The 24,041-nt window shown below is 43.5% G+C and overlaps 1 protein-coding gene and 1 non-coding gene across 2 annotated transcripts; one reads left to right on the top strand and one right to left on the bottom strand.

Moving 5' to 3' along the window:
* Nucleotides 1-980: 980 nt before the first annotated feature.
* Nucleotides 981-23,997, top strand: LOC146178545 (protein lifeguard 3-like). Its single transcript, XM_084579781.1, has 10 exons — nucleotides 981-1,104; nucleotides 1,406-1,484; nucleotides 7,741-7,794; nucleotides 8,802-8,892; nucleotides 11,028-11,065; nucleotides 13,010-13,055; nucleotides 16,050-16,091; nucleotides 18,850-18,939; nucleotides 20,441-20,488; nucleotides 23,427-23,997. Exons 1-10 carry the CDS (start codon nucleotides 981-983, stop codon nucleotides 23,586-23,588), a joined length of 774 nt encoding a protein of 257 aa, XP_084435907.1. The 3' UTR covers nucleotides 23,589-23,997.
* TRNAS-GGA (transfer RNA serine (anticodon GGA)) lies at nucleotides 12,500-12,573 on the bottom strand. Its single transcript has one exon. It is a non-coding gene; the product is annotated as a tRNA-Ser (tRNA).
* Nucleotides 23,998-24,041: the final 44 nt, after the last annotated feature.

Here is a 24,041-nt window from a genome sequence, read left to right as displayed (position 1 = left end):
CCAAAGTAGCTGAGCTTTAACTTTAGAATTTGACCCTCCAATGAGCAGTCAGGGTTTATGGTCGACAATATCGTCTGATTTGATCTTCTGGCAGTCCAAGGAACGCTCAAGAGTCTTCGCCAGCACCACAATTCAAACGCGTCAATTCTTCGGCGGTCAGCTTTTTTCACAGTCCAACTCTCGCATCCATACGTCACGACTGAAAAGACCATAGCACGAGTTATACGGATCTCAAGTTATACTAATGTACCTTTCTTATTATAGTCTCGAAGCGAAACCACCTGACTTGAGTACCCGGGCTGTAAAACGGTGGCGGCAGCCTTGTTGCTAGTCTGCTATGCAACCTGAGAGTGAGTTCAGGATCCCCAGGAAATCAATATTTGTCTATAATGCTTCACTACGGCATCTCTACCTGTATTATCATTCTTTCATTTTTCCCTTGACTTCATGACGTGTTTCAGGTATTCATGGGGCGTGTACTTTGCACACAACAGCAGAACAAACGCACAGTGCTGAATAGGTCACATCAGCTGTATGCCTAATATGTTTGCAGGTACGTTTCTCATTCTTCCAGAAAGCCTTTCTTTGGTTTAACGTCCAAGCAGATACGCTTGGAAGTTTAACCAAAGAAAGGCGTTGTGGAACAATGAAAATTTGAAACGATTTGTTAGAGTGCCTGTGATCAATTTCTGGGGATTTTCAGCACGACTGGACGCCTAGAGATATACATTCATGGTACGCGATATGTCGTAGCGTGAACCACCTTGCATTCATTTATAGAGGGCTGGAACAAGTATATAGATATCTCTCGCACTGAAAACTCTGAAGACTTCAGATCCGAGTAAGCATGGACTCACTGTAGGGATGGTTAGTGGAGGTGCGCGCCTGTTTACCTCCGCCAGTGTTTTGACGCCACTGACACATACCTCTGCTTTTACCCAGATTTTTTGCTTGGATCCACCATCTAAATTTCAGTCGTCATGGAGTTCAGGAGGCCGTCGGACGCCCAATCTCTTGAGGGGCAGCAGTTCAGGAGACCCTCGGATCCAGAAGCTGGCTTGCCTCCCTCCCCGAACCCGTTCGCCGACAAGTATGTTCGGATAGGTACGCTTTGCGAAGCCACTCTTGAAGTCGTTTGTAACTACTTTTACTCACGAAATGAAAGTAAACCGAAAAAGGGTTGACAGGTGACGTCAATCTACTAGTCAGTTTCGACATGTGGACTTGTCTACTTCTAGCCTTGAGAGGCAAGCCTACTTGTCGAAAGGTTGCAGCAGACTGAGGGCCCCATCAAGCCTTGTTCGCCTTTATTTACCTTTATTGGCCTGTTTTTACCTCTCGTTTTACCTTTACCTGAATAAGTTATTTGCAGCAAGAAAACATAAGTGCCATTTTGTGATTTCAGGCTTCATCAGAAAGGTCTACGCCATCCTGTGCGTGCAGATTTTGATCACGTTTGCCATCATAGCAGCGTTCGTCCTTGTGTGAGTAACCCGTTGTCGTGGTTCTTGGCTTATAATTTTTCCTTGTGTGTTCAGATACCGAAATTAGATTTTGTTGTAGCAAAAACTAATGCGTCCCATGAAAAGTAACATACTTGACATGACGAAATTTAAATGCTGAACTAGTCAAGTTGACGAATTGTGATAGCGGGGAGATTATAGGAAGGACCTGGAAATTATGCATTGATATCCCAGTTCCACTTGCGACGTTTTGCAAATCCCATACTTATAATCAAATAGATTCTGTTGAATCGATGTGGACCCTTTCTTCCCAACAATCAAAACGACCAGCTTATCGCAGGTAATTTTTTTTAATTGGGCAGCTGTTGTATCCCGCACAAGTTTCGGTTTCTCTTCCATACACCAGTGCTATCATCATCAGCACTTTTCTCTCTCTCTTCTCTCGAGCTCACACGCTCACACTCTCTGTCGCAAATACAGTCTACCCTGAGCTGCGGTCTGCGCCTGTTCGTTCCCTCCGTGCGGATACCGGACGGATACTAGGACTTGAGGATAGTTTTTCGTTCCGAAAACTGTATTTTCGCCGTCGGGAGGATCCTTCCCCCCCCCCCCCCTGCCCCCGTTCCTGCCTACGCCAGGCGAATCTGCAGTACCTTGGCAATAGTGGAAGCTAGTCTTCCTGAACTTGCTGGAAGCGGTGAGAGGCGACGAGCTACAGCCCAAGCGTCGCAATGCAATACTTCTGGACTCCATCGGAATCTAAGGCCAACGAGTGTACCACAGCCTCAACGCAACAAGGAGCACCGCAAATCCATGGGCAAGCACTACGTCAAGTGCTGACGAAGACCCATTCAATGCTGCTATCGCAACGCTGGATGCTCACTTCGCAACAGCAAATAACGATCTGTTGGAACGTCACCTGCTCTGTCAGCGCAAGCAACTACCCATCAGAATTTTCAAACCTACTGAACGGTTTGCGAGAACTACGTGCAAATTCGGAACTGCAACTGACAGTATGATCCGTGACCAATTACTTTAGTGAACAATTCTCTGAACTGCGCTCGAGAAACAAAAACGGACTCATTCAACCCCTCGCATGGCACCTGCTACCGTCGCGGTTCAACTTCGCCTCTCGAAAATTTCTCTACATGCCCAGCAAAAGCCAGACGCTGCCGCAACTGTGGAAAGATTGGACACTTTGTAAGCGTCTGCAGGTCAAAGAAAAAGAAAACTGCTAAAAGAAGAGCACCACGCCCGAAAGCAGAGACAGCCAACACCATCACAATCTTAAACGTCAACGATAAGGATGGCCCACTGAAAGAAATTCGTGCCACAGTTACAATAGGGCAACGTCCTTTTTCTCATTGTTGACACTAAGGCTACAGTCGTTCTGCTCAGCGAAGAACATTACCGCAGATTCTTCGCGGATGTCTATGCGTTGTGCTCGCCTGCTGTCACCCTCCACAACTACTCCGAAGAGATAAACGCGGCTCATGGCGAAACCGCCGCCGGTGTGCTGATCCAAATCACAACCAAAGGCACGTCTTTCCTGGGACTCGACGCCATACGCAGTCTGGGAATTAACATCGCCGGTTCAACTTTGACCTGCCGCAGCGTTGCGCACGCAGACTCTCCCCCCTCGCTCCCCGCCGAGCTGCAGGATCAGTTTTCGCACCTCCTCACGACGGGCCTCGGACTCGTAAAGAACTTCGTGCACCACATTCAGCGTCCCTCATCCGTGCCTCCGGTTTCTGCAAAACAACGGCGCCTGCCCTTAACTCTGCGAGAGCAATTTTCATAGGATCTACGCCGTCCGCTGTCGCAGGGGTTGATAAAACCCGTGTCTGCGTCGGAATGGGTCTCCCCCATAGTCGTCGTGCGAAACAAAGATGGCTCGCTTCAGTTGCGCGTGGACCTCCGCGAGGCTAACAAAGCTATCATCGCCGACGCGTTTCCTTTCCCTCTCACGGAAGAACTCCTGCATCAATTGGCAGGTGGAACGTGTTTTTCGAAGCTTGACTCGGCGTCTGCGTACCGCCTAGTTGACCTTTCAACGAAGAGTCGAGACCTAACAACTTTTATCACGCATGATGGGTTGTTTCGTTTCAAAAGAGTATGTTTTGGTCCGGCCTCTGCTCCTGCGGCTTTCCAAAGAATGATGTAGATGTTGTTGAAGGACTGCAAGGGTGCGCTCTGTTACACCGATGACATAATCGTCTAGGCAACGGTATGCCAGGAGCATAATGAAAATTTGAAACAAGTACTTCAACGTATAAGCGCTTCAGGATTGAAGCTAAATGATAAATGTCTTTTCTCTGTTCCTGAGCTGCCCTTTTTGGGACATGTCGTTAGTGTAAAAGGTTTGTGCCCAATGCCTTTCAAAGTTGACACTGTTGTGAAAGCACCTGCCCCTGATGATCTGTCAACATTGCGTCCTTTCCTGGGACATGTGGTGTACTACTCCAGTTTTATTCCCATGTTTGCTCGTCTGGTCGAACCGTTGAGAAAGGTTTTGAGGTCAAATCAAAAGTTTGATTGGAATGAGGAAGCTCAACGCAGTTTTGATCTCGTCAAAAAGTCCCTATCTGCTAGTCCCGTCATACAGATGTTCAACCCAGAGTTAAATGTAATCGTCACCACAGATGTTTCGGAAAAGGGCTTGGGTGCTGTGCTTCAGCAACGCGATGGTGAAGAAATGCGCACCGTTGCATTTGCATCGAGAACCTTGACCGCGGCGGAAAGAAGATATTCCGTGGGTGAACGAGAGGCTATGGCATGTCTGTTTGCATGCGAGAATTGGCATGTCTACCTTTGGGGAAGATTTGTGTTGCGCACAGACCATCAAGCTTTGGTAAATTTGCTTTCGTCAGCTGGCGCAGGACGTCTGCTGCTTACTGTACTACAACTTGTCGATCGAGTATCATAAAGGGTCTCAAAACGTCATTGCAGATGCACTTTCACGCCTGCCTATTGAAAGCGCTTCGAATAAAACCTTAGACGAAGAAATAGCCTCGGTCGTGTCATCATCCATGACAAAAGAGCAGCTGCAGCTTGCTACCGCTGCAGACAAGCTATTGCAAAAGGTTGTGGGGTATGTCACAAAAGTGTGGCCGTCGAAAAAGTCCGTGGCACCTGATGTCCTTCCTTACTTTGACGTGTGAGAGGAACTGTCTCAGGTAGATGGCTTGTTGCTCCGAGGAGAAAAAGTTGTAATCCCCGAGGTGCTGAAGGCTACGCTTGTTAGCTGCGCACACGAAAATCACCCTGGCATAGTAAGAACCAAGCAAAGGTTGGCGTAACCTCTATTGGTGGCCCCGAATAGACAAACAAGTTGAAGAAGTTAGTCACTGTCACATTTGTCAGACACTCTATATGTCTGCTAAACCATCTTATGTGCCTTTGCAACCTATGGCATTCCCGAACAAACCATGGCAAAAGCTCGCGATGGACATTGCAGGCTCTCTTGAATGGCCACCTTCCAACTGTCGATACATAATAACCCTAAATGATTTCCAACCGAAGTGGCCTGAAGTTGCATTTGCACTGGCAGTAACGTCGCATACTGCTGTCGAGTTCCTGCAAGGGGTATTCAGCCGCGAGGGTTCCCCGGACGAAATTGTAACTGAAAACGGACCGCAGTTCAAGTCTCAAATGTTCGAGGAATTCTTGCGCGAGAGGAGCATTATACATCGTTGCTCTTCAATGTACTACTCACAGGGAAACGGTGCAATAGAAAGATTCAACAGGGTTCTTTAATATTGGATACAAATGGCGAGGTTGGAGAAACGCCCGTTGTAAACTTCCTTGGTTGACTACCTCGGTACATATAGATCGACTGCGCACGTGACGACTGCTTGTCACCTGCGAAGCTTCTACACGGTCGTCAACCCCGATCCCGGCTCAGTATTGCTGAAATGTCCTCTGGGAGCGACGTACACTACACGGCTGTATTGAAGCCAGTTCGCGAGAGGGTGCAAGCTAAGCAGTCGTACACCCAACAGTATATGGATAGGAGACTCGGAGCTATTGCCCCAATATTTCGAAACGGTGACCTCGTTCGAGTAGGGATTCCCACAGCTGGAGGCAAGGCTCTGTTTTCATACATGGGTCCATTTGAAGTAGTCAGAAAGAGAGGCCGGAGTTCATTTCTCCTAGGTGATGGTCGCATCTGGAATGCATCTAAATTAGCTCGCGTACCAGAAAACAGCTCTGACTTTACACCGCACTGGGCACTGATTCCAGACAACGAGCCAACTACTTCTGGAGATCGCGCGGAACAAGCACCAGCTGAAACAACATCTGAACCACAGTCTAGTTTTCCAGTGGTTGAAGCACGTTCAACTCCTCCGCAAAGGAACGACACAAGACAAGCGCTGCGTCGAAGTGCAAGAGACCGTCGCCCACCGGACAGACCTCAATACTGACCTAACTATTTCTGCCTTGTGCATACTGTGCTTTTATGTGTGCTTCGTGTTGTGTTTTTTCAAGGGGGAGGTGATGTTGTATCCCGCACAAGTTTCGGTTTCGCTTCCATACACCAGTGCTATCATCAGCACTTTTCTCTCTCTCGTTCTCGAGCTCACACGCTCGCACTCTCTGAGGTAAATAAAGGGTCTACCCTGAGCTGCGGTGTGCGCCTGTACGTTCCCTCCGTCCCGATACCGGTAGCTTTCCCCACTTCTGTGTACAGGGTCGGCCACTCTTTAGGATAACACGTGAACGCGCGGAGGTGCTCGCTCTGTTCGAAGAGTCGTTGCGCCCGACAAGACTGCACATTGAAGCAAAATTGCGCAGGTACAGTGGGAGGTGGAGATAAGGCTTCGCACGGGCTGGCAGTAGAAGCGCCGAGAAAGAATAGCGCTTAATAGGCAACCGAATCCGACGATGAGCGAGAAGCCCTCTAGGAGAAGTAACGCCACCGTAACAGTAACTTCTCCTTAACTTCTGGCGTGCCCCAAGGGTCTGTTTTGGGGCCTTTGTGATTTTTTAGTCTTTATAAATGACGCTGTCCAAAATCTAGAATGCAAAGTGAAGTTATATGCGGATGATTTTACCATTTACACGAATGCAGAAAATGATTGTAATGTTAGCAGTTTGCAGAATGATCTGAACAAAATTCATGCTTGGTGCACTAAGTGGGGCATCTCATTCAACCGTGATAAATTTCAACTTGTGTGATTCACCAGTAAACGCTTTCCTGTGAGATCGACATATAATTTGGACGAACTACTTCTTGAAAAGGTCCAACATCACAAATATATTGTGGTCCGTATTTCAGACAATTGAACATGGAATAGACGTGTTGAATACTTAACCTTAAAGTCATCTCGTATGATAATCGTCCTTAGAAGTAATTTTTATAAAGACCTCCCAAAACATAAAAGTCCTACTTTACATAACAAATGTTCGTTCGGTAGTTGAATACGCTTGCGCGGTATGGGATCCTCAAAGCTCTAATCTTATAAAAAGGCTTGAACGCGTCCAACACCGCACTGCAATATTTGTTTCTGGTAACTATAACTTCCTTAGCAGTATTACGGTAATTAAGGAGAATCTTGGTTGTAAAACACTTGCGAATCGTCGAATAACTGCAAAATTAGAACTTCTTTCCCGAATTTGCTCTGGTCTCGCAGGAATGAACAAGAAATTCTACATTTTCCCTCCCCACTTCATTTGTAAACGATGTGATCACGAGTTGAAAGTTCTGGAAATGCACTGTTTAACTGATGTCTACAGTAATTCATTTTTTCCGCATGCTTCCACACACTGGAATGAAATTCCTAAGAGCATTCTGAATGTAAAACTTATTCAGAGTTTGTCTTTCTTGCCCCACAGTCTGACATAGATTCATATTATTCCGTTTACTTCATTTCTTTTAGTTGGTTTTGGGCTTCATGAGATTCCATTTGCTGTGTTTTGAACTTTGCACCGCGGTGCCCTGAAGACTGCCACTGAGATGAATTATCGATGTTACGTATTTTATTTTCTTGCTTTTATCTATTGTGCTTAGCTGGTTTAATTTTTGTCACATGTTCATTTAAGACATTATTTTCCCTCCAACTGCCACCCCCCCCCCCTTGCAATAATACACCTGAGGTGCTTCAGGCACATGTATAAATAAATAGATAAATAAATAAATGTACGCCGTGAACGACGGGAGACAAAACAAGCAGTGAACGCTGCCGCTTCTGCAACATCCGCGCCAACGCCATGCCTAACGGATCTTTATAATTATTTTTGATCATAATAAACATCTTCATTTTATCTTTATTTACAGACCGGAATTCACGAAGTTTGCAAGGACTCAAGGGATCATTATTTTAGGTTGCAGGTGAGTAGTTAAAATAAAGATAGAGCTCGATCGTGTGCAACCAACTCCGAAAAAGATATCGTTGTCATCTGGGGGCTTTAGAAAAGCGGAGACATGTAATCGGAATGACACTAGCTCGTGACCGAGTTAGTTATTAGGAGTTAGTTGTACACCAAGGGGAACAAGTTACATAACATGAGAGGCGGACAATCAGCAAAAATGTTTCTGATGTCTTGCTATATTCTTGTACGCCTTTTATGGTATTTCGTTTGCTGTTATTATTAGGATTAGAACTTGATATAATGAATAAGTAACAGACACAATTAGCAGGGTATCATTAAAACTGGTTACATATCAGCCACGGGATGAACCGCGTCCGAAATAACTAAGTGCATCGCTCTGGAAACGAGACTGCTGACCCCAAGAGCTTACAAAACTTATGTTGATTGTGAAAGCGCAAAAAAAAAAAAAAACACGGCCAACAGCAAGAAGACCAACACACGAGCGCTTACTTCGGACCTTTGGAAGTAAGTGGTTGTGTGTTTGTCCTTTTGCTGTTTTTCACGTTGTTGTTTGTTTGTTTTTGCGCTTTCACAATCAAAATGGCTAACCTTCTCTCCCAAACGCAGCCATTACTTTACGGAACTCCTTACGACTAAGCAGCGCATTTCTCTAAAAAAATACATATCTGTCTGATGCCACCTCTTCTATCCAATCATGAAATGAATTCGCGTGCATCTTCATGCGCACTAATGCATCCGTTTTGATACTACGTCTTGTAACAAAATAAATTGGATAATATCCTAGCCGAATTTTTTTTATGCATATTTTTTGAAAGGCATCATCCGCATCTAAAATAAATCAAATGGAGACCTTAATAAAACGCAACTTTTTCCTGTATTTGATTTTCTTTTTTCTTTTGGGGTGGGGGGGGGGGGGGGGCAATAAAAAACGCTTGCTGCACTGAGGGTAGCGAATTTTAATCATTTCTGTCTGTCTGAGAACTGACACATCCCTCTCCTTTTCAGCTTGGGCGCTTTCGCCTTGCTTTTGGTATTGTCCTGCTACCCGGGCGTCGCCCGCTCCTACCCGCAGAACTTCTTTCTCCTTTTCGCTTTCGTAAGTGTCAAAGTAAACTTGCTTTCTCCAAGTCTTGCGCATATCAGAGATCGTAAAGGTGGTTTCGGTTACCCGATAACCTGGCATGCTCAGTTAACTGTTAGGCACGAAAAATATCTACAGGGTCTTGAATATTTGGGAGCTGGAATTTAAAACATTCCTATGCAAAATCTACTACACCATTCGAGCTGAAATAACGTCCACAAAGTAGCAAAATATCGTCTACGTTATCTGATAAGTGATTCAACATCGGCACTTGCCTAAATTTTCCGAAATCGAGAAAAAACTGCTCTCGGCGGCGTGCACAATTTTCGCAGAAGAGTCGAAAAGCTATTTTGACATGGTGCGTCATCTGTCGGGCAGCGAGGCAAGCGCGCCAACGGCCGGTATGGAGCTTTTCTCACTGCTCGACAGATGACGCATCATGTTAAAATAGCTTTTCGACTCTCTTCTGCGAAAATTGTGCACGCCACAGAGAGCAGTTTTTTCTCGATGTCGAGAAATCTAGGCAAGTACCGATGTTGAATTACTTATCAGATAACGTAGACTATATTTTGCTACTTTGTGAACGTTATTTCCGCTCGAATGGGGTAGTAGATTTTGCATAGGAATTTTTTAAATCCCAGCCCCCAAATATTCAAGGCCCTGTAGATGTTTTAGGCGAAGGGCAGGCGCAGTACGCTAGATGCATAGAATGAACGCCAGCTGCGTGCATGCAGTGACTCCACCATCTCCACTTAAGCACGTGCGCGTGCGCAGGAGGCGTGTGATAAACTATATACGTATAGGCTGTGACAGCACGTCCGCAATACTAAGCGCCTTTATATAGCAGCAGAAGCAGCAAGCATGCCGTCTACTTTTTTTTTTATTTTTTGCAGTACTTGAGCATATGCATCTTTGAAAAAAAAAAAGAAAATGGTACTTAAATAACTGAAAATAAAAAGCATTTTCTAAGGCGCATCGCTATGCATTTGTGTGAGGAAGAACTAACATTAATAAAGAATGTGCCTCAAGCAAAGAGATTTTCAGTGTCTAAACGAGAAAAAAATAGCTACGCCAAGCCAGTTCTTTAACTTTTCAATGCAAACACCTACATGGGGCCTTGATGTCCTTCAGGTGTGCTGCCATTTGCGTATCTATATTTGTTCACTTAAGAACCAAGAAAAGATTATACCGCTCTCATCTCTTTGATGTAGTTAGGGCTGCTTTGGATCTCGCGATATATGTCCTGTTCTTGTTTATACGATGTCCAATACGACCAGAACAAACAGAAGAGGCATGCATTGCCGTGGGAGAAGGCTCGAAATTGAAGCAACAACAGACATAATATAGACTGTAAAACGGTAGATGAAAGGTTTATAGTAGACAGGAAATCAGCCTGAGCGGAAAGGCAACTCCGTCTTTCTGAGCCACCCTTTAAACGTGAGGCAACTGTGGGATATTGTAAGATACTTTTTACACGCGCTAATGAAAGTGGAAAAAGCTAGCGAAAATTTGCTTCTAAATATTTGCCTGATTTCGCGCCAAGATGTTGGGCGTGCCATGAAAGAACAATTGGCAGCGTTTCTGCAAATAATAGGCGACTGTACAATTTTTCAAGCGAATTTTGTAAACGTACTGTAAGAACAGGCCTAGCCTTCCGAAACTTAGCAAAACATTGCTTTTGAATCTTTCTGTGCGCTCGCAGAGAGTAATTTAGACTGCAGTAGAAGGCCAATGGGTGCGCTTTAGACCACAAAAAGTAGCAACCTGCCCGAAGGATGTCCAGTATATTGAGTGTTATTGTCGAGTTATACACTAAGAGCCGCAAAGCCCTCGAGGAAACAGATGCGCACTATGAGGTGAAATGATCCACAGTCTTTGTTTAGTCGTGCTAGCAATCTATGAATTACACTGAATCGTGCAGTGATAATTCTGGGACAAGTCGAGACAGCCATATAAAGTACTTCTATGTGCCTGAGATCTATTCTAGGCAATGCGTTATGGATTCGCCCTTTATTAGGCAAATAAGGGTAACGTGTTTCGTATTTTTTCTCGTATCGTAGGTTGAAATTTATTTGAAATCCAGGTTTCTCTTTAAAATGGTTTCTCGAATAGTCCGTTGCATCACCTTTGCCCTCTTTTTCTTTCGTTAGACTATCCTGATGGCGATTTCGATGGCCGGCACTTGCGTGCAAGTCTCTTTTCACTTTTTAAAAACGTGGGAATATGCCTCCCTTTAAGAATGCTATAGCAACAGCTTAGGATTTATAGACATTCATTTATTACTGCAGTCTAATAAAAGATGGGAGATGGAGTGGCTTTAACTAAAAGCGTTCATTTTGTGAGCTGTAGAAGGCAAAAACAGGCACATGAAGAGGCATTTTGCGTGAGGCATGATTCGTGTCAGTATCTACTGTACCATTCTTCGCAAAGCGTTGTTCACCAACTCGCCTAGACCTTTACGCCCCCTAAATAAACACTTCATGCGTTCACATTATTTGCGACGGTCATATAATATAAAAGAAGTGTACTAAAGGCTTCAGTGTGTGCCGTGAATAGGAACCTGTAATGTTAGGCGTGGCCAAGACTTGAAAACAAAATATGGAGTTCTCTACCAAGAAGTTGCTAATATTGGCTTCAGCGGTTTATTAATGGAATGAGCCGCAGCCGTTTGATGTAAAATTTTCGAGCAGTCTCCTCGACAACTCCTAATTCACCTCATAATAAGCCAACTATGATCACAAACTTAACACAAAACTACTAATTTTCAACAACGATTGGACGCGCCTTATTGTCTTGTTGAACTGTGCCATATTTCGCGGTCATATGCGGGCATTATTGAGCAGCATTGATGCAATATCACAAAAATTGTATCTATGTATGTACCGTAAGGCAGGAAAAAAGAATTCGTAGAAACCTAAATCTTTAGAATATGTTTCATCGGAGGTCACAGAGTATCGATTCTTTGCTCTTTTGAACACTTTGGTTCAAACATAAATCAGTTCTTTCATCCGCCTACTCATAATAAAGAAGTAAAAACCTTTGTGCTTTGACACATGTTAATTCCGAACTGCCGAATCGATCCACTTTTCTTATTTGAGCTGACGCTGAGGTGAAACACACCAAACGCATGAGATCTGGGGCCAGTACTCGTCATCATTGTCACCACATCACTTTTACCACCAACAAAATATTCTGAGATTTTCTGGACAATAGCAAAGCAGTTTAAATGTCAAACATTACGGGAGCGCTCAAGTTTCTATCGCTTTAACAGCAGACACGATGGTGCTTTTTCATTCCGCGAATCCTTTATATTTATTTCTTTAAGTAGGTATTGTGGAATGTAAGAGGCAATTTCTGTCAAACTTTTCAGTGGATGTCTAAGCGTACAATTAATGGCATGTAATCACAGGCAAATATGAATCATTGGAATCCCTATCACAAACTAGCCTCTAAGCTGACTGGCAGATAGATGCTGATCGAATATTTTAGGGGAAACCCCCAAGGTGAAGTAAATTTGTAATAAGGGAGTAATTACTAATTGGCATCCACCTAAGTGCAGCCATACGGCTACAAAGGAAAGCTATACAGCTTCCTCAGAAACTTCGTAGTTAGAGAAAAATTCGTCCTGATCCGGGAATCGAACCCGGGACCACCGCCTTTCCGGGGCAGTCGCTCTACCGACTAAGCTAACCAGGACGGTCAGCAGATCAGACGGTAGATGCTAAATGGAACCCATATGCCATGACACGTACCACCCTGAACGTTGAACGAATGGTTACGTCACAGTAGTAGTGCGAAGGCATAAGCGTCGAACGAAGTTTGAGTCCATGGGCCTTCAATACGTTTTAATTTATTTCCAGCCAGCTTTCTCTCGTTAAGACAACGGCTGCGCCAGACTTCCTACGATACGGCGCACGTACGCTATCGCGTAAAACTCCAACGCAGCAGTGCCTTATCTTATTAAAGAAAGCACCGCGGAGGAAAAATTATTTGCCTTCATATACAGACGACCACTGTGCAGCTTGTGAATTTAATTCTGACGCAAAGCTTCAGCACATTCGCTCGCGAATAGATGCACATAATAAAACTGAAGTTCGTACTTGACATGTCTGCCTCACATTCTGCTCTCCAGGCATCACAGCCGTCAGGAAATCCTGTGGGCAACAGGCATAACGGCGGTGAGTGGAAGCAAGCTTGGTTCTGAGTTCACAGCCACCGAGCTCTAACAGGAGCTGTGTTATTTCGAAGCTCATTTCGCTTTAGAGATGATGTATAAGTGTCAGCAAGGTATCCATGCATTATACAACATACTTCCTTACCATGTTTTCCTGATTCTCTATTTTATTAGCGGATGCTCTACTTTGACGGCGTATACACATCTCGCATAAGGCTTCAATTTCTTACTAAATATTTTATTTCTGAGGACACACGTTGCTGGAAACTACGAGGGGATGGACTTTACGAGGATGTTGTTTTCAACATCAGCATCTGAAATTCGGTGCAGCTAGCGTTTGTACCCTGTTTCAATGTACAGCATTAAACATAAAATAAAAAAGTCTCAGGGGTGCACTTAAGTCTGCTTAGTTGCTGTAATGCGAAAGCATTTATTCTGCGATTATTACTACCACTATATCCAGTACCACTCTGTTATTTCCTTAATGAACGTATACAACTTGGGGACAGCACACCTTTACCTAGGCTAAATAAAGGCGTGTTGCAGAAGGAACTTAAAGAAGAAGGTCATGTTGTCTGTAAGGCGCGAGAGTGCGTTGCAGTTTTATACGAGTCGTGAGCAGCTGTGGCGCGCCTGTGCAAAGAGAGCTGACTTGCTCGGATGTTGATTGAAGTTCTAGCGGTAGCACGTACGACTTTTCCTTTCTTTCTTTCTTCCTTTCTTTCCTTCTTCCTTCCTTTCTTTCTTTCTTTGTTTCTTTCTTTCTTTCTTTCTTTATTCATTGATTCCTTAGACACAGTCTAAGAGGGGGCCGAGGCTAAAGGCGACAACGCACCTGACAAGGGCCTCGACCCCTTTACACAATCTACACAAACAAAAATAGTAAAACAAAGTTCGGTCAAGCAGTCTATGTGGGTACTAAACGGGACTCGTCACTGCGAGATTGACATGCAGTCACAAACGCTTTGATCTGCAAAACAACGATAAGTACAAAATAACAATAATTTAATGATGTATCGCGAACATGATGTCTGTAACAATAGGCCATTGGACAACAAACCGGTTTCCAATCAGCAATCAGCAAATCATCACACATAACCATGACATTCATCGTGTAACCAATACGCTACAGTACAGTTTCACAGAAGTACACTAAAATTGTAAGAAATGACAAGGACATGGTGAGAGATCATAGAACGCATGAACACATTTTGCAATAATTTACGCCAATGAGAACTGAATATTACTGTTCACAAGAAAATTCCTGCAGTACTTCTTAAAACTTTTGAGACCCATATTAAAGTTTACCTGCATATCGTTGCTGTTCAATGCATTAGTTATTTGAAAATCCAGTGCTTGCCTTCCGTAATTGGTTCTAACTTGCGGCATTTTTCGTTTTGGGTTCCGAATGTTGTATGAGCTTGAAGTATGTGCTGGGGAAATATGTAGCTTGTGTTTATGGATCCATTGCAATAGTTTGAAGAAGTACACCTGGTCAGCCTTCAACATATTATATTTGACAAACAAGGGTTGTGTTCTCAAAGACTGTTTATTACCTGCGTAATCTTCCAATATACGTAATATTTGTTTTTGTAATACATTAAGTTTATTGTAGTTAGAGCTTGTTGTCGTTCCCCAAACCAAAACACCATAGCTTATTTTGAAGTAAACTAGAGAATAGTACAGTGCTTGTTTTAGGCGTCTGGGTATCAAATGTTGAACTTTATAAATACACCCAATGGTACGAGACAAGGTTGATTTAAGTTTACTAACATGGGTATTCCATGAGAGGTCGTGGCTGAACCAAACACCAAGAAACTTTTGTTCTGTAACCTGTTCCAACAAGCGTCCTTCAAACCTAATGCTCACCGAGTTGCAGCCTTGTTTATTTATTGGTCTAAATATTATGTACTTCGTTTTATTGATATTTAGACTCAAGCGGTTTCTTTGAAGCCATTTAGATAACTCTATTAAGTAATCGTTTGCAGAGTTCTGTATATCCTGCGCATTTTCTCCGGTGAAAAAAACATTAGTATCGTCTGCATACATTATTATTTGCGGGGATCCAGTTATTGCGGTAATGTCACTTATATAAACAAGAAAAAGCAGGGGTCCCAAAATGGAGCCCTGTGGAACGCCATGTTGCACTTCTAGTTTGCTTGAGGACCAATTATTGATACACACATATTGATATCGTTTCTCCAAATAACTACGAATCAGTTTTTAGCGCCACTCCTCTGATGCCATATTTTTCCAGCTTTCTTAGCAAAATATCATGTTGAACAGTGTTGAAGGCTTTGCTCAAATTTAGAAATAAGCCAAGAGTTAGCATTTTTTTTTCTATATTTTCAATTATCTTATCCTTGATGACAATAAGTGCTTGCTCTGCTGATTTGTTCGCTTGAAAACCATACTGAGATTCTGTTATTACTCGGTGTTTCTTAAAAAAATCGCTTAGCCTGATGTTGATGACGTTTTCAAATACTTTCGAAAAAACAGTTAGAACCGAAATTGGCCTATAGTTACTTAAGTTAGTCTCACTACCGCCTTTATAGATAGGTGTAACTTTTGCAATTTTCAAATCGTCGGGGAAATCTCCGCTAAGAAGCATATGGTTTATTATGTGCGATAATATAGGACTTATTAAGAACGACACATGCTTAATAGGCAATGCCTTTAATCCGTCATCACCGCAGGCGACACGATTTTTTAGATTTCCTATCATTTTTTCAATTTCATCAGGTGATGTAGGAGTGAGCATAATGGAGCCTAGCACACTGTTTACACGTATGCAGTCATCTGCACTGTCATATAGGCCTGAGTATATACCTGTTTTCATAAAGTGCCTATTCATTTCGTCTGCTAGGTCGTTGCCATTTAGCACCACATTGTCAATGCGGATTTCCTTCGGACTGCATCCGGCTTATCTTTATCATTCAGTGCGTAGGACGTTCTTGGCCACACGGAGCATTAAAAATGTACTTTCTTTTTTTTTCAGGTGGTCTTTATTTCCCTCACGCTTTTTGCAATGCAGACGGCAGTAAGCATTTCTTTGGTTATAAATCACTAATACCTGTCTCCATGCAACTTTAATGTCATTTGAATTCTCTGCCAAAGCCTAAACCTATGGAATCAAACATAATAAACGTTAGCACCCTAGCGTATATGTGGCTAGCAGCACTTCCTTAAGAGTGCAGCTGGTCTACACCTCATAGCGATGTTCAATGTTCTCCCAGCCGACGACGCAGGGTAATTCTTTACACAGACAGGGATGTTATATACCACTAACTTCATGAAGAGTGATATTTTGTTGAAAGTTAACGACAACTGAATAAAAATATTTATGTTTACCATAACTTTCTTCCGAAGAAAAGGGAAATGACTCTGATACTTGATATTGGGGTTCTCTTGCTCGTGACCTCTGCAGAACAGGCACATGATGTGACACAAACTGAACTGGCGCTTAAAGAAATAGAACACTGGAATTGAGGTCTGAAATATTTCTTGCCGCGATGGAAAGATTGATGTCTAAAATGTTCGATTCCATAGCGGTCTTGGTAGAAACGCTGTAGAAAATATTTACCGAGAATTTCTCGATCAGTACATGCGCCCGTTTTTATGTAGTTCGATGCTGGAAACCCTGAGCAGCGACCACGATGACGACTGGTGGTCGACAAAAAAGACGTACCGAAAACGAATATAAATTTCACTCGCCAGACTGTAATTAAACGTTTTTTTTTTTTGCTTAGAGTAACGTCCTTTTCAGTTTCACACTCAAGGCTGCTACGGCATAATAATGCACGCCTCGTCGACGAGAGTTTCTGTGGCACTTTCATCGCTTCATTGACAGACTTCCAAATACTGTGGCGTCATCTAGTGGCAAAACCTGAAAGCATGCCTCTCGCGGTGCGAAAGAAAAGGTGGTTTTTATTTAAGGACGCAGTGTAGAGAGTGCAAAATATAATAAATTATGGCAAGCAATCCTAGAAGAAAAAAGAGCAGTGTGTACTTACGAAAATTAGCTATATTTTCAGACATGTAGTCGCATGTGGTACTACACTGAAAGTAATAGGGTTTCTCCACTAGATAGCGCCTCAGTTGTTTTTATGCAATCTTCAATTGGAAATTAAAATTATAAAGCCTCTTTTCATTAACATTGTAGTGCTTGATCTGTACTATATGAAATCAGGTCTTTCATCTCCGCCATAACCTCGTGGCATATTTTGGCCAGTATTCTGTCCCTTTAAAGGTACGAACTGCACTATCGGCTGCAAATCATCTCTCCGTCGAAAGGTATCCCAATATCCTTATCTAGCATTTGTCCTTTATGCTAAGCGTTCGAATATGGACTTTCACGTAAGAATGCCAACGTTAATAAACGTGGTCCGAACACCAATAACAGGAAATTTGTACCTTTTGTCATGGAATGAAAATCCACCATATGTTCAAGACAAGTCGCAAGTCTTATCACTCCAGGTGACCGTTTAAGATGGTAGTAAAATGTAGCTCTCCACGAAGGGAGGGTACCACGCAAAACTGCATTCTGCCCTTCTGAATCTTATAAGTAGATACAGCGCTTGAGTCTTTTCATTTGAATGCACTCTAGCCCGCAAAATGTCCACAGCAGTGGTGATTTTTGTTCCTCCTCTTTTTTAACCCGAAAGGCCAACATTTCCCATTACTAGAAACCTAGTCGGTGTTGTTTGCTAGGCATAAAAATATTCCTGAAAATGCACAATCAGCGAGCCAAATAAGGAAAACTATATGACGTCATATTCACGTGACACAGAATTATCCGCTGCCAATGGCACTTTCAGTTTAGAGAATGTTATAAGCTACACCTCGTTCGTGTATATATACAAAGCACTGGTCGACTACTGCTGCGGTAGTTTTTTCGCAAATCGTATCGAATGTGTGATGCAATGGCTCGTCGTACAGCGTTGCGGTTGACGTCATGCTATCTGTAGCGGCGTATATAATATTCAATTGCTATTGAAGCTGAGGGCTAGCTTGCAACAGTTATTCGAGCAGATGGCCTATGTGCCTTAAGACATAGATTTCGATTATTACTGCAACCAGACCTCGCGCGAAGCATGGCAGCTCATGTCCAATGCGGAAACGCACACACCGTATGCAATACCACCAGGAATGATTTGGCGCATGATGACGTTAGTTGCCTATGTACCAAAAACCTGAGCTCAACTAAATGCAGGGCACTCGAATTCTTAGAAATAAGAAATCTCAAGTGTTTATGCAAATAATTATAGTTTACCTAAGATATGACATTGACAATATATGTCGACTGCCGGCGCGACACATCATAAAACCATAGAATGGTCGTATCATAGCGCGGCGTGGAAGAAAGAAGGGATCATACATTAATAAGACGTCCATAGGATCGCTGCTTCTTCTGTAGCGCTTCACACTCTGGTGAGATGTAGTGTGTTGCATTGAAGCAATGCCAAGAAACATTCCTACTAAGTTGGAAAAAATGGACCGGTTTCGGCTGTCTCAATCTCAAATGTCGCCTGTAGGTTGCACTTAATGCAGTTGCGATTCGATCCGCCGCCTGCCGGACGAAGTATACTGATTTTTACCCGACAACACAGTCAATTTTATGAGCAGCTTCATATTTATTATGCGTATAAACAAGAGAAACAAAGCAAGGGGCATCGTTTGCCTCTTCCATACCTCCGCACTCGTACCCTACGTCAACTCCTTGACTTAATTCATCCGAAGAAATCCACCAGATAGCCTAAAATTACCACCATCTGTAATTCCGTATCTTTTTTTCACAGATCGACTTCACAGCATGCACGGCCGTCGGATTTGTGCTCTTGATTATTCTGCTGGTCTTTGGAATCTTGGTCGCTATCTTCCCTTCGAAGGTACGAAAAATCACCGAGACTTCCACTTTTAATGCCCCGCTGAGTAGAGCATACGGAATTGCAGGCGTTAAGAGCGGAAAATAATGGGAACGGCCCTGACAGGTGACATGGCTTGGCACTGTTTGCTGTTTTGCTGCCACTCACATGAATAGATAACGTACGGCTAATACAAGCACAACATAGGGATTAGGGACCAAGGTAGGCACAAAGGGTATGTTCGAAAAACAACTATATCCGCAAGGGTACTCGCAGATGGGAGACATTAAACCTACCGTGTCCCCCGAATGTTTAATAGGCTTGTCCATTTATGCATTCACATTTTCGAAAATTCAACAGGTTTCCAGCTCCTTGCCGTTATATTTGCCTCAATTCCTTTGTTGCCTGTGATTTCACATCGACGTTTAAATGTTTATCTACATACTTGGACATAAATGAAAAGAATGATATATAGCGTTAAAGAAGCAGAAAATTACATTCTTAAAGCCCTTGCATATCATGCCATGTCTACTTAGCAGCAATAGTTTGTGATTACAAAAAACAAGGCCATCTATATATTGTTATAGAGATATATCTCTTTGTATACTAAGAACTACTCTCTAGAGGCACTATTTCTGTTTTCAATGCTCTGAAAACACTCGAGGACGGCTCATAGATTTTGGTGGCCATAATATCCACTCAAAGCTTTAATGATCTCTCACTGTTGCTTTCACATCTTGTATTAGCGAGTGAGCGCACTCGGGTATTTTTGCAGCTTTTGGCGGGAGATTCCGCCGTTTGCAGACTCAAGGCGACATCAGCACGCGCTATAATTCATTGATTTATTGAAACTTTATTACCAATATCGGAGGCCACCTACTCCCCGCCCCGCCCCGGCACACAGGTTGAAGATGGTGGCCGGGGCATCCACGACTGAAAGCTGCGCGTTTTCCCTGCTTCGGCCACCAAGAGGTTTACGCGTAGTTGGTCGACGTTGACCTTGCTTCGCAGCAAGGCCTCTCAGGCATCTCTACTCGTGTTATTTTCCCTGACGCCCGAAGAGCCAGATCCCTCCCAAATTACGTTTTCGAGCATCCCTCTCGCCCCACAAGTTCGACATTTGTCAATGTCTCTGTATTCGGATTGGATATGGTAGGTCCAAACCATGTTCACAAAATTTTCAGCCTGCAGAAGTCCCCAGGTGAAAGCGCCTCTGCTTGTCAAGCTACGGTCTGGTTATGGCATCAGTCGCTCCAAATTTATTTGCGTAATCGAATTCGGCCCCCATACCGGACAGGCCCCATAAATAGACTGCTTAGCAAGGGAAAACTTACTAGGCGTGAAAAAAAATGTTGCGCGGTTTTCTTGCTTATATTAGGTTACTTACACTTTCACTTCATTTGTGCACACATCTCAGAAATATGACACAGAAGAATCACGTCTGTTTGTATATAGTTGTGTATATATGAATGTAGACATATACTGACTGCGGGACGGACGTATTACACGTGTTTCTATTTTTCAGACGCTCTTCTTGGTATACAGTTGCGCCGGAGCAGCGATTTTCAGCTTTGTGAGTTTGACTTTTCACGCTTGTTTCTTTTTTATTCATTCTCTGCTAGGTGGCATACAAGAATTTTATATTTAGGACATGCATTCCTTTGATTTAATTAAGCCCCGCTGAGGTGGCTTAGTGGTTACGGTGCTCCATGGCTGAACCCAAAAACGCGGGATCCAATCCAGTTTAAGACGGCCGCTTTTCGATAGGGGTACAGACCTCCCAGTTCATATGCTCTGCATTATCAGTTCACTCTAAAGAACTTATGGTGGTCGAAAGTTCTGACGCCCTCTACTATGGCGTTCCTCGCAACCCGAACCGGTTTCGGACGTTTCAACTATAAACCATAAACCATTATTTTAATTTAAGGATTTTCTGTTTTTAGTTTTATAGATTGCGAGGTGGAGCGCACCCTGTCACCTCTATTGCTAGCCACAGGCGGTTACCTGGAAATATTGATCTTTAGCAGAGTTGTGCCTGATTGATTACTTGCAATCAATTATATTTTTCCGTGATTTTTAATTCAATTATTTACTTTTACAGTAAATGTTCGTGTAATTTAACAATTTTTATTGCGAAACCAATACTTCGACAGTCAATCGAGACCTCGGGTGGCCGTCGCTACGCTACGCTACTAGCTACAGTCTTCTCATAAAAAACTGAGCCTGTCATGACATTTGAATTCACGTTACTCCTATGCCACGGGCACGAGCTGCCAACTCGGGTCGCTTCTTTCATATGGGAGAGTGATACCAGAATCAGCCTGCCAGAACTGTTTGCATCTCTTTACCCCTACTACACGCTGGCACGTCCATACGGCTTGGTTGAAGCGTGACTTTATATGTAGGCTGGTAGGTTACTCTTAGGCGTCATACCCTTAAAGGGTGAGCTTAAATGTCCCCAATAATTTAGCAACTTACACTGATAAGGCGGGATAGGAGAATAATGTAGCAAGCAAAAGAAAATTCCGCCGTTGCTTTCGCAATTCAATTAGGGTTAACCAGAGCTAACCCTCAACTAATGTTTTTCTGTAACTAATCCCCGGTAGTCAAATACTTATTTGCAGATATGTTGTGGCATCCGTGACGATGTTGCTGCGTTACACTGGTGGGTCACGCGATGTTGCGCGTGGTGTCAAACCATTCCGTCTATCCTAAGTCCTGTAAGAGCCTCACAAATGCAAAGCACCGCAATCTCCTTCGTCTTTGCCCCAAAACTCTACTGTGACTGGCAGTCTTAAAATATTTTACTGTGAGGAAAAGTCCTCGGACATTTTTCGCAATTTATATGTCAAAAGAAGACGAATCTATACCCCTACCCAACCTTTCCCGGAATGACTGGGAGGCAGCCTTGTTCGGCTGTTCTGACGTGACAGGCTAACGGATCTTGGCCAGATGGACCTTGGCCGCGGCCGATGCTAATGGGCTTCCGTAAAGGAGAGCGCACCTAGGGTGGCCTCTTCAGGACCGCTGCCGCATCCTTCCTTGTAAAACGTCTGTGAACAAATAATTTTTCAGAGTTAGCCCAATGCAGTACGGTCAGTCGGTCGGTCGGGGCTCCTCCCGCTTTTGAACTTCCTATATTTCAATGGCAGAAGCTGCCCCTGATGTTTGTGCGGGAAGGAGTGCTAGGTGTCCTTCTGGTTTAATAATAATAATAATAGCTTTATGGTCGGCACTGTTTACAGAATAACTTTTTCTGCCACCGCTAAGTGCCCCGATTGTTGTAGGGGAGCCAGCATAAGCAGCATATATCATGAACTGGAAAGCTTAACGCTATCATAACGCAAACCCAGTTATAAACCAGCTCTGTCGAGTAAGACAAAATAGAAAAAGAAAAAAAACTAACTTGTCCGTCGTGAAAACCCGATAACATATTCATGCTAGTGAGGATAATAGTGGTAGCAATATAAACTTTAATAAACACCACCGTACCCTCAAGAACTTATATTGAGGAACTAATGTTGCAGCGGCTGATGTCTCCACTAGGAAAATTAGCAAAATCAGTGACAACCACTTACAAAAACAACTCTGCCTGCTGAAAATTATCAACTAAACGATTTCAAGCTGCAGTGCACCGGACTAGTTTTTTTTTTGTAGTATTAGCGCAATAAGAAACGAATGCAATAATAATCGATTACTGTTCGGTTATTAATCGGTTGCTTTTCTGGGGCCTCAGTTGACCATTACACTCAGTAACATTTTATAAGGAGTAATGTTACTGACTATAATGGTCAACTGAGGCCCCAGAAAGGCAACCGAATAACAGAACAGTAATTGATTATTATTGCATTCGTTTCATATTTCGCTAATACTGTACAAAACAAAAACTAGTAGATTTTATAAGGAGTAATCACCCACCGTGGTGGCACAGTGGTTAGGGGGCTCTACTACTGTGCCCAGGGACGCGGGATCGAGTCCCGGCCTCGGCGGCCGCTTTTCGATGGAGGCGAAAAGCTAGGCACCCGTGTGCTGTGCGATGTCGGTGCACCTTAAAGAACCCCAGGTGGTCAAAATTTCCAGAGTCCTCCACTACGGCGTCTCTCATAGCCTGAGTCGCTTTGGGACGTTAAACCCCAGAAACAAACAAACAATAAGGAGTAATATTGAAGATTTGCTTATTTAAGTAACGTGTACAAGACATATCTAGCCAACATGTTCATTTAGTACTGCGACGACTATGGAAGGTTTCAAGCGACCTTAAATTTCGAAGTAATCAGCATGCTAGGTGACAAAACATGCGATCTGTTCGTCAAATACGGGCTACCACTCTCAATAATGGGCTCCTTATCTTCTAACGTAGAATGCAAGCAATGGTCTCGAAATTACTAGGAACGTATTCGCGAAGAAAATATTGCGCAGAATCGGGAAAACGTTTCTTGCTGGCGAGCCCTTGCAATGGGAAGCAAGTGCTGTGCAGTAATAACTCACGACTTCTATACCTTCGGACGCAGTTCATCGTCATCGACACGCAGCTGATCACGGGTGGCTCAAACCGGCAATACACTATTTTACCGGAGGACTACATCTTCGGGGCGTTGATGTTGTACATTGACATCATCAACCTGTTCCTGCACATCCTCCAGATCATGAGGTCTCTTGAGGGCGACCGGTAGCTGCCACCAGCAGCCTACAGAGGGACGCGCACAGCAGACGATTCTGTCGTGTATTACATGCTGCTGTGCAATGCCGCTCTGTTGTCAATACAGTTCGAGCTCAATCGACCAGCTGTGTCTGCGCGTTCATACCAGATTAGCCTTCGCGAAAACTTCAATGAGAAATACAAGATTCCTACTTTGGGCTTAGTGATGAGAACAAATGCCGAATTGTCCGTATCTTCATTCATTTCTAACAGCTTGTATGATCAGTCGTGATCGGCATACCTCGTGCTTGTTTCATTTGGGGCCTTGTGGGCCCACCTTACTCAAAGCTTTTTGTAAGTCAAGGGAGCCATGGTAGGCGAGAAGTTTCGAAGATTAGCATGACATTTATGTACCCATTCTTGCGTTAGTACATGCTAGATGTCAAAACTCACCATCCGTACAGTTACTGAGCAAACGTGCCCGCTT

The sequence above is a fragment of the Amblyomma maculatum genome, chromosome 9 (assembly GCF_055883805.1).
Source record: "Amblyomma maculatum isolate TAMU_Amacu chromosome 9, ASM5588380v1, whole genome shotgun sequence".
NCBI lineage: Eukaryota > Metazoa > Arthropoda > Arachnida > Ixodida > Ixodidae > Amblyomma > Amblyomma maculatum.
The sequence above is the reverse complement of the archived record's forward strand: the minus strand, read 5'-3'. Positions and strand labels throughout refer to the sequence as shown.

Bases quoted from the DNA above. Each gene is read 5' to 3' on its own strand.
- LOC146178545 (XM_084579781.1), top strand. From the start codon at position 981: ATGGAGTTCAGGAGGCCGTCGGACGCCCAATCTCTTGAGGGGCAGCAG. The intron at 11,066-13,009 runs GCAAGTCTCTTT...TCTGCTCTCCAG, and splicing joins TCGATGGCCGGCACTTGCGT to GCATCACAGCCGTCAGGAAA. The intron at 20,489-23,426 runs GTGAGTTTGACT...CTTCGGACGCAG, and splicing joins GAGCAGCGATTTTCAGCTTT to TTCATCGTCATCGACACGCA.